General features: G+C 40.8%; 1 protein-coding gene across 1 annotated transcript; it reads left to right on the forward strand.

Annotated features, from left to right (window-relative positions):
- Positions 1-5,791: 5,791 nt before the first annotated feature.
- LOC110949646 (mitochondrial glutamate carrier 1-like) lies at positions 5,792-11,407 on the forward strand. Its single transcript, XM_022191801.2, has 9 exons — positions 5,792-7,072; positions 7,484-7,609; positions 7,902-7,957; positions 8,511-8,601; positions 8,694-8,812; positions 8,930-9,119; positions 9,203-9,360; positions 9,506-9,581; positions 9,700-11,407. Exons 1-9 carry the CDS (start codon positions 7,050-7,052, stop codon positions 9,857-9,859), a joined length of 999 nt encoding a protein of 332 aa, XP_022047493.1. The 5' UTR covers positions 5,792-7,049; the 3' UTR covers positions 9,860-11,407.
- The last annotated feature ends 859 nt before the right edge of the window (positions 11,408-12,266 follow it).

A 12,266-nucleotide genomic window follows, 5' to 3' on the forward strand; every position in this document is an offset into this window, starting at 1 on the left:
CGGAGCTGTCTGTGTGCTTGTGTGCAAAAAAGAAACACACAAAAAACCCAAAACATGCAGTTTACTGGTAGCTCAGCCTGAATTCCTTCATATGAAAAGACAATAAATACTTCCCTGTGGGCTGACGACCAAATTTCGTTGCGCGCCAGCTGTGGTCATGTTCATTTTACACCTGTTCCACTGAGTCTTATCTTCAAGTTAATTGCACCTCTAGGAGTTTTATAAAACATTTGTGGTCCTGTGCACTATGCTGTTCAGCTTACATCTGCCCTTGGAGGAGATTTAAAAGTGATAAAATGAAAAGATGCATCAACACAGCATCCTCCTCCTAACTGAGGGCATAATGAGAGATTGTGTTGGTCTGCCATCTAGTGGTTCATCAAACGTAGCTATAGGCAGGTCTGTGATAGGAATACATCTCCACTGTTACATTTCAGCCAAAGTCAGGCCTGGGGAAAAATCTGAGGCAAGAGCCAATAGCTGCCCCTGCAGGGCATCACCTGACTCAGGTGAGCGAATGAAGGGAAAATATGGGTCAATGGGAGCATTTGTTACAGGAGAAGCCAGGCGTTTCTCAGCAAGTCTGTTGGATGTGATGCTCAGATGACTTGGAATTGCTCGTGGATGGCAGATGAGAGCGATGTATGAGGCGGGGCACAGCTCCAGAACCCATTCACACAACTCTCATCCATTTTATTCATATTATCTCCCATTCATAGCATTTCACTCAAATTAAATGACTGTGACGATGTCAAAAAAACAAAACAAAAAAACCCCCCAGCCAAACAGTTACCAAAAGAATATTAGAATAAAGAAAAACAATACAATGGTTTGTAAACCAAGTTGACCACTCCAAAAAATCTTTTAGTTGGAGTTTGATTTTTCAATAAAAAAGAAAACAAGACACTCTTAATTAAGAATGAAGTATATGGGCTGTGGATGTTTCAAGTAATCTAAAAGGCCTATGTGCCACTGTTTTGCTTTTAGAGTCGTCTACTACACTGTGAACTGCAGAACACAAGCTGCGAAGAAATGCTTAGAATAAGGATTATACAACGGCATATCATTGCATGAATGCAAATCATGACTCTGCATCTACCCTCAAATTCTGGGTTACTCCAAATATTTACACATCCCCCAAGGGAATGTAAGTATAACGCCATGCAGGGAATACTGCTTCATTTATTCACTGAACTCAGCTGAACCTTAAATAATGTTCTGAGAAATGAGAGCAATCTGTGTTTAACGACTTTCCTAATTAGTGTGTTTGGTCTTGTGATAATATGTTGTGTGATAATATAGCATAGGCCAGACATAAGCAGTGGCCAGAGCCTGTCCTTCCTGTCAATATGTCTGTAAGATCAGTACCTCTTCTTACTCTGATAAAGACATGCCTTATTTTGAAATGTTAGTCGTGTTCCAGATCTGCTCTCCCTACATTATCGGCCCCAGTTGTCCAAGCTGAGTTTTAGCTGACTGACATGTGAAGACTCCTATATCCTTAACTGTAGCATTTTTTGATTAAAAACTTGATTTTGAAACAATATCAACAGTATTTTTACCAGTCCATGTGGGGTATATTAGGTAGACAGTGTACAGGGCTGAAAAAATACTTTGTATTTGTCCTATAGGTGGAGTAAAAGTAACTGCTTCGTGGTGTTTCCTTTACAAGACATACGCTAGTTTTTTGGTTTAATGTGTTCTAGCATCATGTAGATGGGAGAAAATATGTATAGTTTTTCCAATAGTGCTCTTCTGTTCTGTGTGTGTGTGTTCTGTGAGGTTAACTGTCTGAAATGGCATACCGGTCACTGTTTGATCTGCTGACCTTGGAGCATAGCCCCGACAAAACAGAAAGGGTTCATGTTTCTACCTGGCCCAGTTTCAGGCCTTATCAGAGCGTGTAGAATTTCCCATATGATCTGAAACAGTCAGCCACAAAATGAAAACCTCAAACATCACCAGTGGATATCCTGATGGTGGCGAAGATAAGAAAAAAATGTGCCTTGAAGGACTGGATGAGGATGGCATTTTACCTCAAGCTGACAAGAATGCCTGGCCACATTCATTCAGTTGCGTATTCAAACCAAAGCACATAAAAACTCATAGCCTCTGCCACAGTATGCGCCTATTCAGAACTTACGCAAATAATTAGTGATCTGTTGTGATTTTACAGTGTTGTGCTTAAGTTACTTGACCCTTTTTAAAAATTGTTTACATGATTGTGTCTTCTCTTTCTCACTGCTGCACAACCAGTTAAGTCACTGCTCATTGTATCTGGGCTCAGAATGTAGATCAATTTGTAATCTGAGAGAATACTTTTACAACATATTTCTTTTAAAAATTCAGACGATCGTTTGCAGCATGCTCTTGTATAGCATTGAACTACAGATGCCCGAGGAAATACAGCCATGGTTTTGATTGCCCTATTGCTTCATGGTTCTCATTTCACGCAAATAATAATCCACCGGTCTCAAAAAAAAAAGCTGGATGTGTGTCAGGACAGATAATTGGTGAACTGTCCACGACCCACTTTGTTGTAATTATCTGATGGTTTTGTTACATAACTGTGACCTGTCACGATAAATGTAGAGCAAAAACAGAATCACAGAAACAGGTCAGGCCATGTCAGAAGAAAAAAAATGATCAAAAACTGACCACATTGTACACTGACTATAAGTGGACTTACTTAATTTAATTGCGTAAAAGAAATCGACATCAGTATGCAACTTTTTAAGGATGCTGTTTGTTGGCAACAAATATCTCAAAGGAGCCTAATCTGTATTTTTTATCATGTAAATTACAGATATTTTTATGCAAATGATCAAAGTGTTGACCTTTATTTAAAAAGTTGTTTTTTGGGGTTTCTCAAATGATTAGAATTACAAATTTAATGCATCAGCTAGTGCGAATGTTTATTTTGAACTTCTTAACATGAATGAAATTTGGGATTTAAATTGCAGGAATAATAACTCACAAAGTACTGGACATTCAGTACACACATACATGCAATATTCTAAACACACTACACTCACTGGTCAATTACTAGGCTCACGTTGCTAGAAAAAGGTTGGACCCCCTTTGCCTTCAGAAGTGCCTTAAATCTTCGTGGCATACTTTCAACAAGGTGTTGGAAACCTCCCTCAGAGATTTTGGTCCATATTGACATGAGAGCATCACGCAGTTGCTGCAGATCTGTCGGCTACACATCCGTGATGCCAATCTCCCGTTCCACCACATCCCAAAAGTTCTATTGGATTGAGATCTGGTGACTGTGGAGGCCATCGAGTACAGTGAACTTATTATTGTGTTCAAGGGACCAGTTTGAAATGATTTGAGCTTTGTGACATGGGGCATTATCCTGCTGGATGTAGCCCTCAGAAGATGGACACAGTGTGGTCATAAAGGGATGGACATGGTTAGCAGCAATACTCAGGTCGGCTGTGGCTTTTAAACGATGCTCAGTTGGTACTGAGGGGCCCAAAGTGTGCCAAGAAAACATCCTCCACAGCATTACACTGGTGGTGGTGGTGTAATGGTGTAATGGCGTGTCCCTTGGTTGTAAAGAGTGGTTACTTGAGTTACTGTTGTCTTTCTATCATCCCCAACCAGTCTGCCCATTCTCCTCATAACTCTGACATCAACAAGACATTTCAGCCACACAACTGCTACTCACTGGATATTTTTTCTTTTTTGGACCATTCTCTGTAAACCCTCGAGATGGTTGTAAATCCAAGTAGATCAGCAGTTTCTGAAATTCTAAGACCAGCCGGTCTGGCACCAACAACCATGCCATATTCAAAGTCACTTAAATCCCCTTTCTTCCCCATTCTGATGCTCAGTTTGAATTTCAGCAAGTTGTCTTGACCTCGTCAACATGTCTGAATGCGGTGAGTTTCGGCCATGTGATTGGCTGATTAGCTATTTGTGTTAGCAAGCAATTTAACAGGTGTACCTAATAAAGTGGCCGGTGAGTGTATATCACTATATCACACTGACAACTTCAGAAAGAGCTACTCAGAAATACTAGTTTTGTTATTTTTTTAAAAACTCCACATGACTTACATATTTAAAGGCCCTTTTGCCTTATTTTTGTTTGGCGAACATGTGAAGTTAGATGGGGTGAAATCTAAGTGCATGTAGCCAGGAACAGATGGGAATTATGGGAGCATTAATGGCTTAGATAAGGAGGCTATAACCTTTTTCCTCAGGTAGGACACAAACATGTGAGTGCTGACCCAGCATCAGCCAAATGAGACCAATATTAATAATGACATTTACCTCAAGTGTCACTTAGTAATGGATTAGTAAACTTCTGTAATGCTCATATCTTCTTGCCCTGGTAGGAAATGTGAAAATCAAGTCATTATTTTCAATTTTGATTAGTTTTCGCAAATTTCTTAATGTATTTGTTTTCAAGACACACACACAAATGTATGTTTTTTTCATCACCTCTTCAATAAGTGGCCCAAATTAGCATTCATGCTAATGAGCCGCTGTCTTAAAATGTGCATTCACAAACACTGATTTGCCTTAAAGATGCCACCTTTAAAAGGAGAGGCATTTTGTTTCGTTGAACTTCTCATGGCCTAAAACGTGTCTAATCAACCACATGGATCAGCTCTGACCAGACACACGAGGTCAGAGCCGGAGGTTTGTGTTTGCAGGTTTTTGACTGGCTGCATTCTCAACCCGCAGTGACTTAATGTGACATCAGTACGACCCTGCCTCCTCTCGCCAATGTTCTTCAGCATGACCTGTGTAAAATAAACCCCGTATATTCACACCCACACAGATGCACTGTAAACATTGCAAACAGATGACATGTGATTTCTGGAATGATAATGTAGACTGAAGTGTACTGGGCCACTCAAGGTGGATTAAGGTTTCCATAAAAGAGGATGGGTGACCTTGGTATATCTTCAGAGAATAGAAGAGGAGATGAGCAGTGAAGAATTGGGGGACTCAGCGAGAGTCTAGACAGAGATATATCAGAACACAGCTTTATTAGACAAGTTACTTCATTTCCTCTTAATTTCATAAACTAAACTTGGACAATATGTCAAGGTTTGTTTATTTCTTCAATTCAGATGACGTAGAATTGTTACAATGATAGTATCCTGACTGCATCTAATGTTTTCTATCAGTAGAGCGACTGTCTCACTGCCTGTTTCTGTGTGTCTCGACTTTCAGCATGCCTTTATCTGTGTTAAAATGCTTGCTGCTGTGTTCGTTGATGGTGGGGACAGTGTGTGCCTGTACGCTGAAGAATCATACAATACAGATTGAGAGGGAAAACTGTACCCAGTGTGTGGCCGTCAACACTACCATTTGCAGCGGCTATTGCTTCACACAGGTGACAATTGCTTCACACTATTTTTTCTAAACTCTCTATTTTGCAATTTGGTACAGGATGCGAAACACAAACATTTGAGATACTCTTGTAATCTGGATGGATGCAACTCATGTAAGAAGTTTAAACAGTATCTGTCTAACACGCTTGTTTTCTCTACTCCAGGATACCAATTTGAAAGGACGGTTTGGGAGGACTTTCTTGATCCAGCGTAGCTGTGTGCCACTGTCCCTGGTGTACCGGGTTGCCCATATTCCCGGCTGCCATCCGGATGTCAACTCACAGCTGTATTATCCTGTGGCCCACTGTTGTAGCTGTAGGCGCTGTGACACACGCTTTTTCCGTTGTGTCCACCCCAGCCGGATCTCCTATGATCAATGCTCTGAGACACTTAACAGAATGAAGAGCCAGAACCAGCCTAATTTGGAAACCTGATAATATGCTAAAGTAACCAATGCACAAACATGGCAAAGAGCCAGATGGATGAGCAATGCTTCTGCTCGTTGATGTGAGTCCGCTGCTGCTCATGAGCTGTTCGTGTTATGTTTTCATTAGTTTGCTAAGCAGCTGATGTTGCAGTAGAACCCTGTGGTGAACTTGCATCAGCTTTGTGACTTGTATTACCTACGTAAATAAATGAAATGACTCATAGAAATAAATGTGTGCATGAAATTAAGAATAAACCCTGTGTTTACTGATAGTTACACTACCAGTCAAAGGTTTGAACACATCTTCTCACTCATTGGCTTTTATTTGTTTTCTACATTGTAGATTAATACTGAAGACATCAAAACTGTAAACGAATACATATGGAATTATGTTGTAAATATTAATCTTAATTATTAATCTACAGTGTAGAAAATAATACAAAAAAAAACATTGAATGAGAAGGTGTGTCCAAACTTTTGACTGGTGTACGTTGACTCACAACCTCAGCATGTTCCGTCATGCTTTGCCTGCTGAGTTCACTAAGACAAGTTGGCTTATCCCATTCCTCAAAGAAAGACTTTTCACTGGCCAAGAGGTCAGGTCTGAACGGCACCAAGCTGTTGCATGAATTTCTTTGCACTTTCCATCCATTCATTCCGTCCCGCAGCAGTGCAAAGAAAGACAGCGTTGACGGATGGACTTCTGTTAAAGCCGAGTAAGAGCAGCAGTTAAATGTAGGTAACTGTAATCATCCTTTATTTACGTACTGCACTGGTGTCTTTTAGCTCACGACCTTCACTTGTCAGTAACTGTAACCAATCTGCATATGAAGTAGCATGGCACATCTTTAAAATGTGCAAAATTTGGCTTTAAATCTAAATTGTGTGGTAGCATGAAATCGAATATGATATTTTAAAAAACAATTATATCATCTTTATTTGTGATTTCACCCACTATATGAGTCAGTGTTTGTGATTGTGGTTAGAAATGATTCCCTCACACAGTAGGCAGGTGTATCACTGGGTTGATATTGGTAGGTTGATGGCTGACCCTGGCTCTATTTCTTGGCTGCTGTGGCAATGGGTGGAGAGTGATGTCAGATTTATCCTTGGATCTGCAGGGCTGGGCTGGCCTCTATATATATATAACCCTGAGCTTCTCTCTACTCTTGCCTTGCTCAGTGTCTCTCAGGGACTCTCAGCCTGCTCTCCCTCTGCGGCCTCCTCCTTTGTGCTGACCAACTTTTTGCACCCAATAACCAAGAACCATGGCCCAGCAACAGCAGATTAGGTATGGACCTTTCCAGAATGATATGCATGTTGCTCAAAGAGAAAAATTGAAATTTAGCATTCATTTAATTCCATCATTTTTTACATGGTAAACACACGTAGCTTGCCATCTGTTGTATCTCTCTGTCTGGAAGCCTTATGTTTGTAACACTTTGTTCATATGTGTGTGTTGTTTGTTTTCTCCTGTCAACAAGTTATTTTTGGATTACCAGAGACAGTCACTTTACACCAAAACCTAAGGCTTCACACATGGTTGACATGTACGCTTAAAGAAGCACAATGAGCTTCTTTAAGCGTACATCGTGCTGCTTTAGTTCAGTTTCAGCAGGTTTTGTTAACTCGCCTGAAACCGACCCAAAGAGAAATCAAAGAAATGATTGCTGTACGCCCGTTGCGCCTTGTCATTGTACAGCTTACCAGCCAAACTGATCAACGGAGGGATTGCAGGCATGGTAGGAGTCACCTGTGTGTTCCCAATCGACCTGGCCAAGACCCGACTGCAGAACCAGCGCAGCGGGCAGCAAGTCTACAAGAACATGTATGAACCGCACCTGCCATAACAAAGATAGCTGTGTCAAAACCAAGCTCTTAATCCTGACTCAAAATGCATATACAACAGCCTTTCAGCACCATGCATCTTTGCCAGTCTATTCCTCATGTAAGACACAAAAACTGTTGTCTCCACCTTGTAGATTCCTTCAAAGTGTCAGTATTATTAAAAATTATTCAAACTCAATGTGTCTTGTGACAAAAAAGCAAAATTTAACATGGTAGAATATATATTCTCTGTGAAGTTAATCTGTTTCTTGTTTGTGTTTTTTTCCCCCCAGGATGGATTGCTTAATTAAGACAGTTAAATCTGAAGGCTATTTCGGCATGTACAGAGGTAAGACTTGACAGAATGTCCATACTTGCAGTAGAAATAAATGATTATTGACCCTTAATATGACATACACAGGATTAACTTAGTCTGCTTTTGTTACTTAAATTGGCAAAGATATTAAGACATTGAAATCTAAGATGCGATTTGTTACCTAATCACATTTGAAAATAGCAGAGCTAATATGTTTCTCATCTGGGCTGAGCCAACTTGGCAAATTTTCAGAGTCCAAACAAAGATGCTGGGCTGCATCCAAATGTTTGGATCAAATTCCATGTAAACCAGTGCATACATAGTTCAGTGGGTCAGTGGTTCACTTTGAGCAACAATGGAAATGTTTTGGCTCACAGTGACCTACTGTCTGACTCTGTTGTTTGGTTAATGCATAGTTTGCAGGGAAATTATGGCACAAACCATATCTCCGCAATACCAGAAGTGGAATTAATTTGGTCTTCAGACATCTTGCTTGATCTCAAACATGTGTCATGTCAGGGTGATGTTTTTTTTTTTTTTGCTTCATTAGAATTAAGTTCATCATGAGCGGCTCTTCTTGTTTCAGGCGCTGCTGTAAATCTTACCCTGGTAACTCCAGAGAAGGCCATCAAGCTAGCTGCTAATGACTTCTTTCGCCACCAGTTGAGCAGAGATGGGTAATTAGCACTAGATAGAGGAAAGTGATTCCTACCTACATTTTGCTCCAATTAATTTCTGATTTCTTAACAAATTGCAAATGTGTCCTCAGGGGTAAGTTGACCATTTTCAAAGAGATGTTGGCGGGATGTTGTGCAGGAATGTGTCAGGTCACCATCACCACACCCATGGAGATGCTCAAGATCCAGCTGCAGGATGCAGGCAGGCTAGGTAAGGCCATCTGCAGCTAAAATACACTTTGCTGTGAAGTTGAAACCACCTTCATATGCCTTTGGAAAGGTATGTTATTGCCTCAGTAACAAAGGCTATGTTTTCTGTGTCTGCCAGCCGCCCAGCAGAGGGTGATGCCTAGTGTGGTAACAACTCTGAAGATCGGAGGGACCAGTGCCGTTCTTAGCCGCTCCTATAACGCCAGCCCTCAAGTCATGCGAATGTCCGCCATTCAGATCACCAAAGAACTGCTGAGGACCAAAGGAGTCACTGGACTGTACAGGGGACTTGGGGCCACACTCATGAGGTAAGACAGGGTTTAATGCAAGCACTTAATCAACTTTTTGTCTGCTAACTATTAATGCAAATATGTTTGTTTTTCCTTCTCAGGGACATCCCGTTTTCTGTTGTGTACTTCCCTCTTTTTGCTCATCTGCACCAGCTTGGCCAGCATTCGTCTGAAGACCCATCTGTGCCTTTCTATTGGTCCTTTATGTCTGGCTGCTTGGCTGGATCCATTGCTGCTGTGGCCGTCAGTCCTTGTGATGGTGAGAGCTTAAGTCTATGCAAAATAACTGGTCAACGTTTGGAGGACCGGGAAGTAAACACTAGCTAAATTTGATCTGAAAGCTTAAATTGTTGTACATATTTTAGATATTCTTAACTAAAGCAAGTCTTGTATATGTTGGACAGTGGTCAAGACAAGGCTACAATCACTCAAAAAAGGAGCTAATGAGGAAACCTACAATGGAGTAGTGGACTGTGTCAGGTAATCACATCTTAGTCATTGGATTTCCATCAACACAACCAAAGACTATGGTTTTCTCCTGACCAGGGGTGGCCAGAATAGGTGTAATTCTAACTTTGTGCTTACTTTTCCATTGCAGGAAAATCCTGAAAAAAGAAGGTCCTGGAGCTTTTCTCAAGGGTGCCAGTTGCCGGGCTCTGGTTATTGCTCCGCTCTTTGGCATTGCCCAGGTTGTGTACTTTGTCGGTGTTGGAGAGTTCCTGTTGGGGTATACTCCCTACAACATCACTTCTGCATAAACAAGCTGTTTCCAAATCTTTCTGCCGTCTCATTAAATTACGGCAGCTATGCCCTGGGCGTAGCAATGGGCTCAGCTCTCTGTTACTGTGTACCTTCTTTTTTGTTGGAGGTTTGGGATAAAACGCTAAAGGGACCAGAGAGAGAAGCCATGTTTTTTCAGAATGGTTTCAAATTTAGCCTTTAGCTAGACTATCTGTTATGGAAGAGACTGAGAGAGAAGCTTACCTGTTTGTGGGTTTTGGTAGAGCTTATTGCAGGAAAAGGGAGCTGCTTCCCTCACTGAGGGACTTGTAAATATGTTGATCACCTTTTCGTTCAGAATTGACTTGGCTGCACTCTTGTACACCCCAAACTTGTTCCTCTGTTTTCTTAGATTTAGCACCCCATATTATTTAACCTTGACTGTAATCCTAACTTGCACATCGCTCCACCTGCCAAATATCACCAAATCTGGATGGTAGGATATTGAAGCTTTACTTGAATACCTTTTGTGCTGTTTTAAAGGGTTACATGTAAAACAAAGGCATGGATGTTGATTCCAGTCAGTGAATATACAATATATTTGTTTTTAAAGTAGAGGTGATTTGCCAAATAACTTCTTCCACAACATGTTTTCCCCATGCTGTCCTCTAAACAGCTTGAATGGGAAAATATCTGGGAAACAGATTGTTTACGTGGTCATAACTTGGAATGAATTCAATTTTTGGACTGTCTGTTCACCAGATTGCCACACTCGGATTCTTTGTTGCATTAAGTTGAGTAAAAAGGAGTGATGATTATGATTTCTGGAGATACAATTTCAGAAAACACTGTGGCTGAAGTACTTGTCCAGGGTGTGCCTTGCCTTCGCCCTGAGTTGGCTGGGATAGGCTCCAGCTCCCCCGCAACCCTACGGAGGATTAAGCGGTGTATCGCTAATGGAAGGATGGATGATTGTGGCTGAAGCGATTTTTATGGTGCACAATGAATCTCTTCTAAGGAAGTCTACAAAATTCTGATAATTCAAGCCTGAGCTCAGTGGGTAAATGGATCAATGAGGCCTTTTGCAGTTGACTTTGGAGAGCTGCCTTTTTGTGGTAACGGAAATGGAAAGTGTTTGATGGTCGCAAAGTAAAGCGATGGCAGACCAGACATTATTGATGGATTCATGAAGCTTTTGGGACCAAGTCTTCTGAAAAATAGTGTAACATCTTCTGAACATGTAGCCATGTTCTCGTAGCTGATTACGGTTTGGTGGTCAGGAGCACACACAGATGTGTCATGTTAGGCTGTTTAAAAGCAAACCAGAGTGCAATGTTGGTCTCATCTGGAAAACCTCAAGGCTCAAAATGCTTTCAGTGCTTTTAACAATGTAAATATGTGTCTTGTATTATTTTCACTTTTCTCAAACTGTGCAAGTTCAACTCAAACTGAGAGCAGCTTTGACCTTTCAACACACCAAAAGCGTTCCAGCCAGTTGGGAAAATAATTCTTTTTTAAGTTCATTTTGGAATTATGCATGTAAATACAGATTTCTAAATGGTGAATAAATATTTATAAATGCTGTGCTTATTTGTGTTGTTTGTGGAATGTGTGTCGCTGCATAATAAAGTCTGTAATCACTCATCAGCAGCCGGGCTGTTGGAAACAGACGGTTGATTGAATACTTTTTTCTGATGCAAGCTTCTAAGGTCTTACACTGCTCTTCTGCACATGCATCACAGGTGTGGTCGGGTTTTGGCAGTAAAAGCGCTCATACTGCTGTGTTGAGGTAACTTTACACTGGGTAGTCCTGGAGCCTCTGCCACATTGCATGCATATCTATTCCCATAGCTGAATATTCAGCTGTCCTTAAAGCTCAAGTACAGAAAGGTGAACCTCCGGCATGAACCTCATGCAACTAAACCTGGAAACGTACTGAAACACACATACAAGTACAGTATCCGCTGCTACATTTAGAGATCCTTTTCCGTTCCAAAGAATTAAAAGACATTTTCATTATGTCAGCACTGCAAATTCTGTCATAGAATACTGTTTTCTTATCATTTCTAGTGAAAGTATCAGTGTGTTTCAGCGACATTTGACAAGATGTGGAGGTTGTTTTTCATTACTGGAAAGAACTGGAAGTTGCTGGTATATTTTCAGGGTCTGAAACCAATGCAGCAAGCAGAATACGTGACTCAGGCCCCATGTGAAATGGTAGACTAGTACCACGAGGGATGTCTCAGATGCTAAGGGAATTCACAAGTTATTAAGCATACAAAAATCCCACATGCTGAGATGCTTCTTGCCTGAATCTCAAGTGTACATGCAAGAACATTTTCATAAAAAAAAAAAGCTTAAAGCAAGAACTGAAACATTAATATAGACAAGTCTGTTCTTTTAGTGTCAGTTCCTGCATAAGATTACCAGATTTCAATGTAACTG

Source organism: Acanthochromis polyacanthus, chromosome 6, assembly GCF_021347895.1.
Source record: "Acanthochromis polyacanthus isolate Apoly-LR-REF ecotype Palm Island chromosome 6, KAUST_Apoly_ChrSc, whole genome shotgun sequence".
Lineage (NCBI taxonomy): Eukaryota > Metazoa > Chordata > Actinopteri > Pomacentridae > Acanthochromis > Acanthochromis polyacanthus.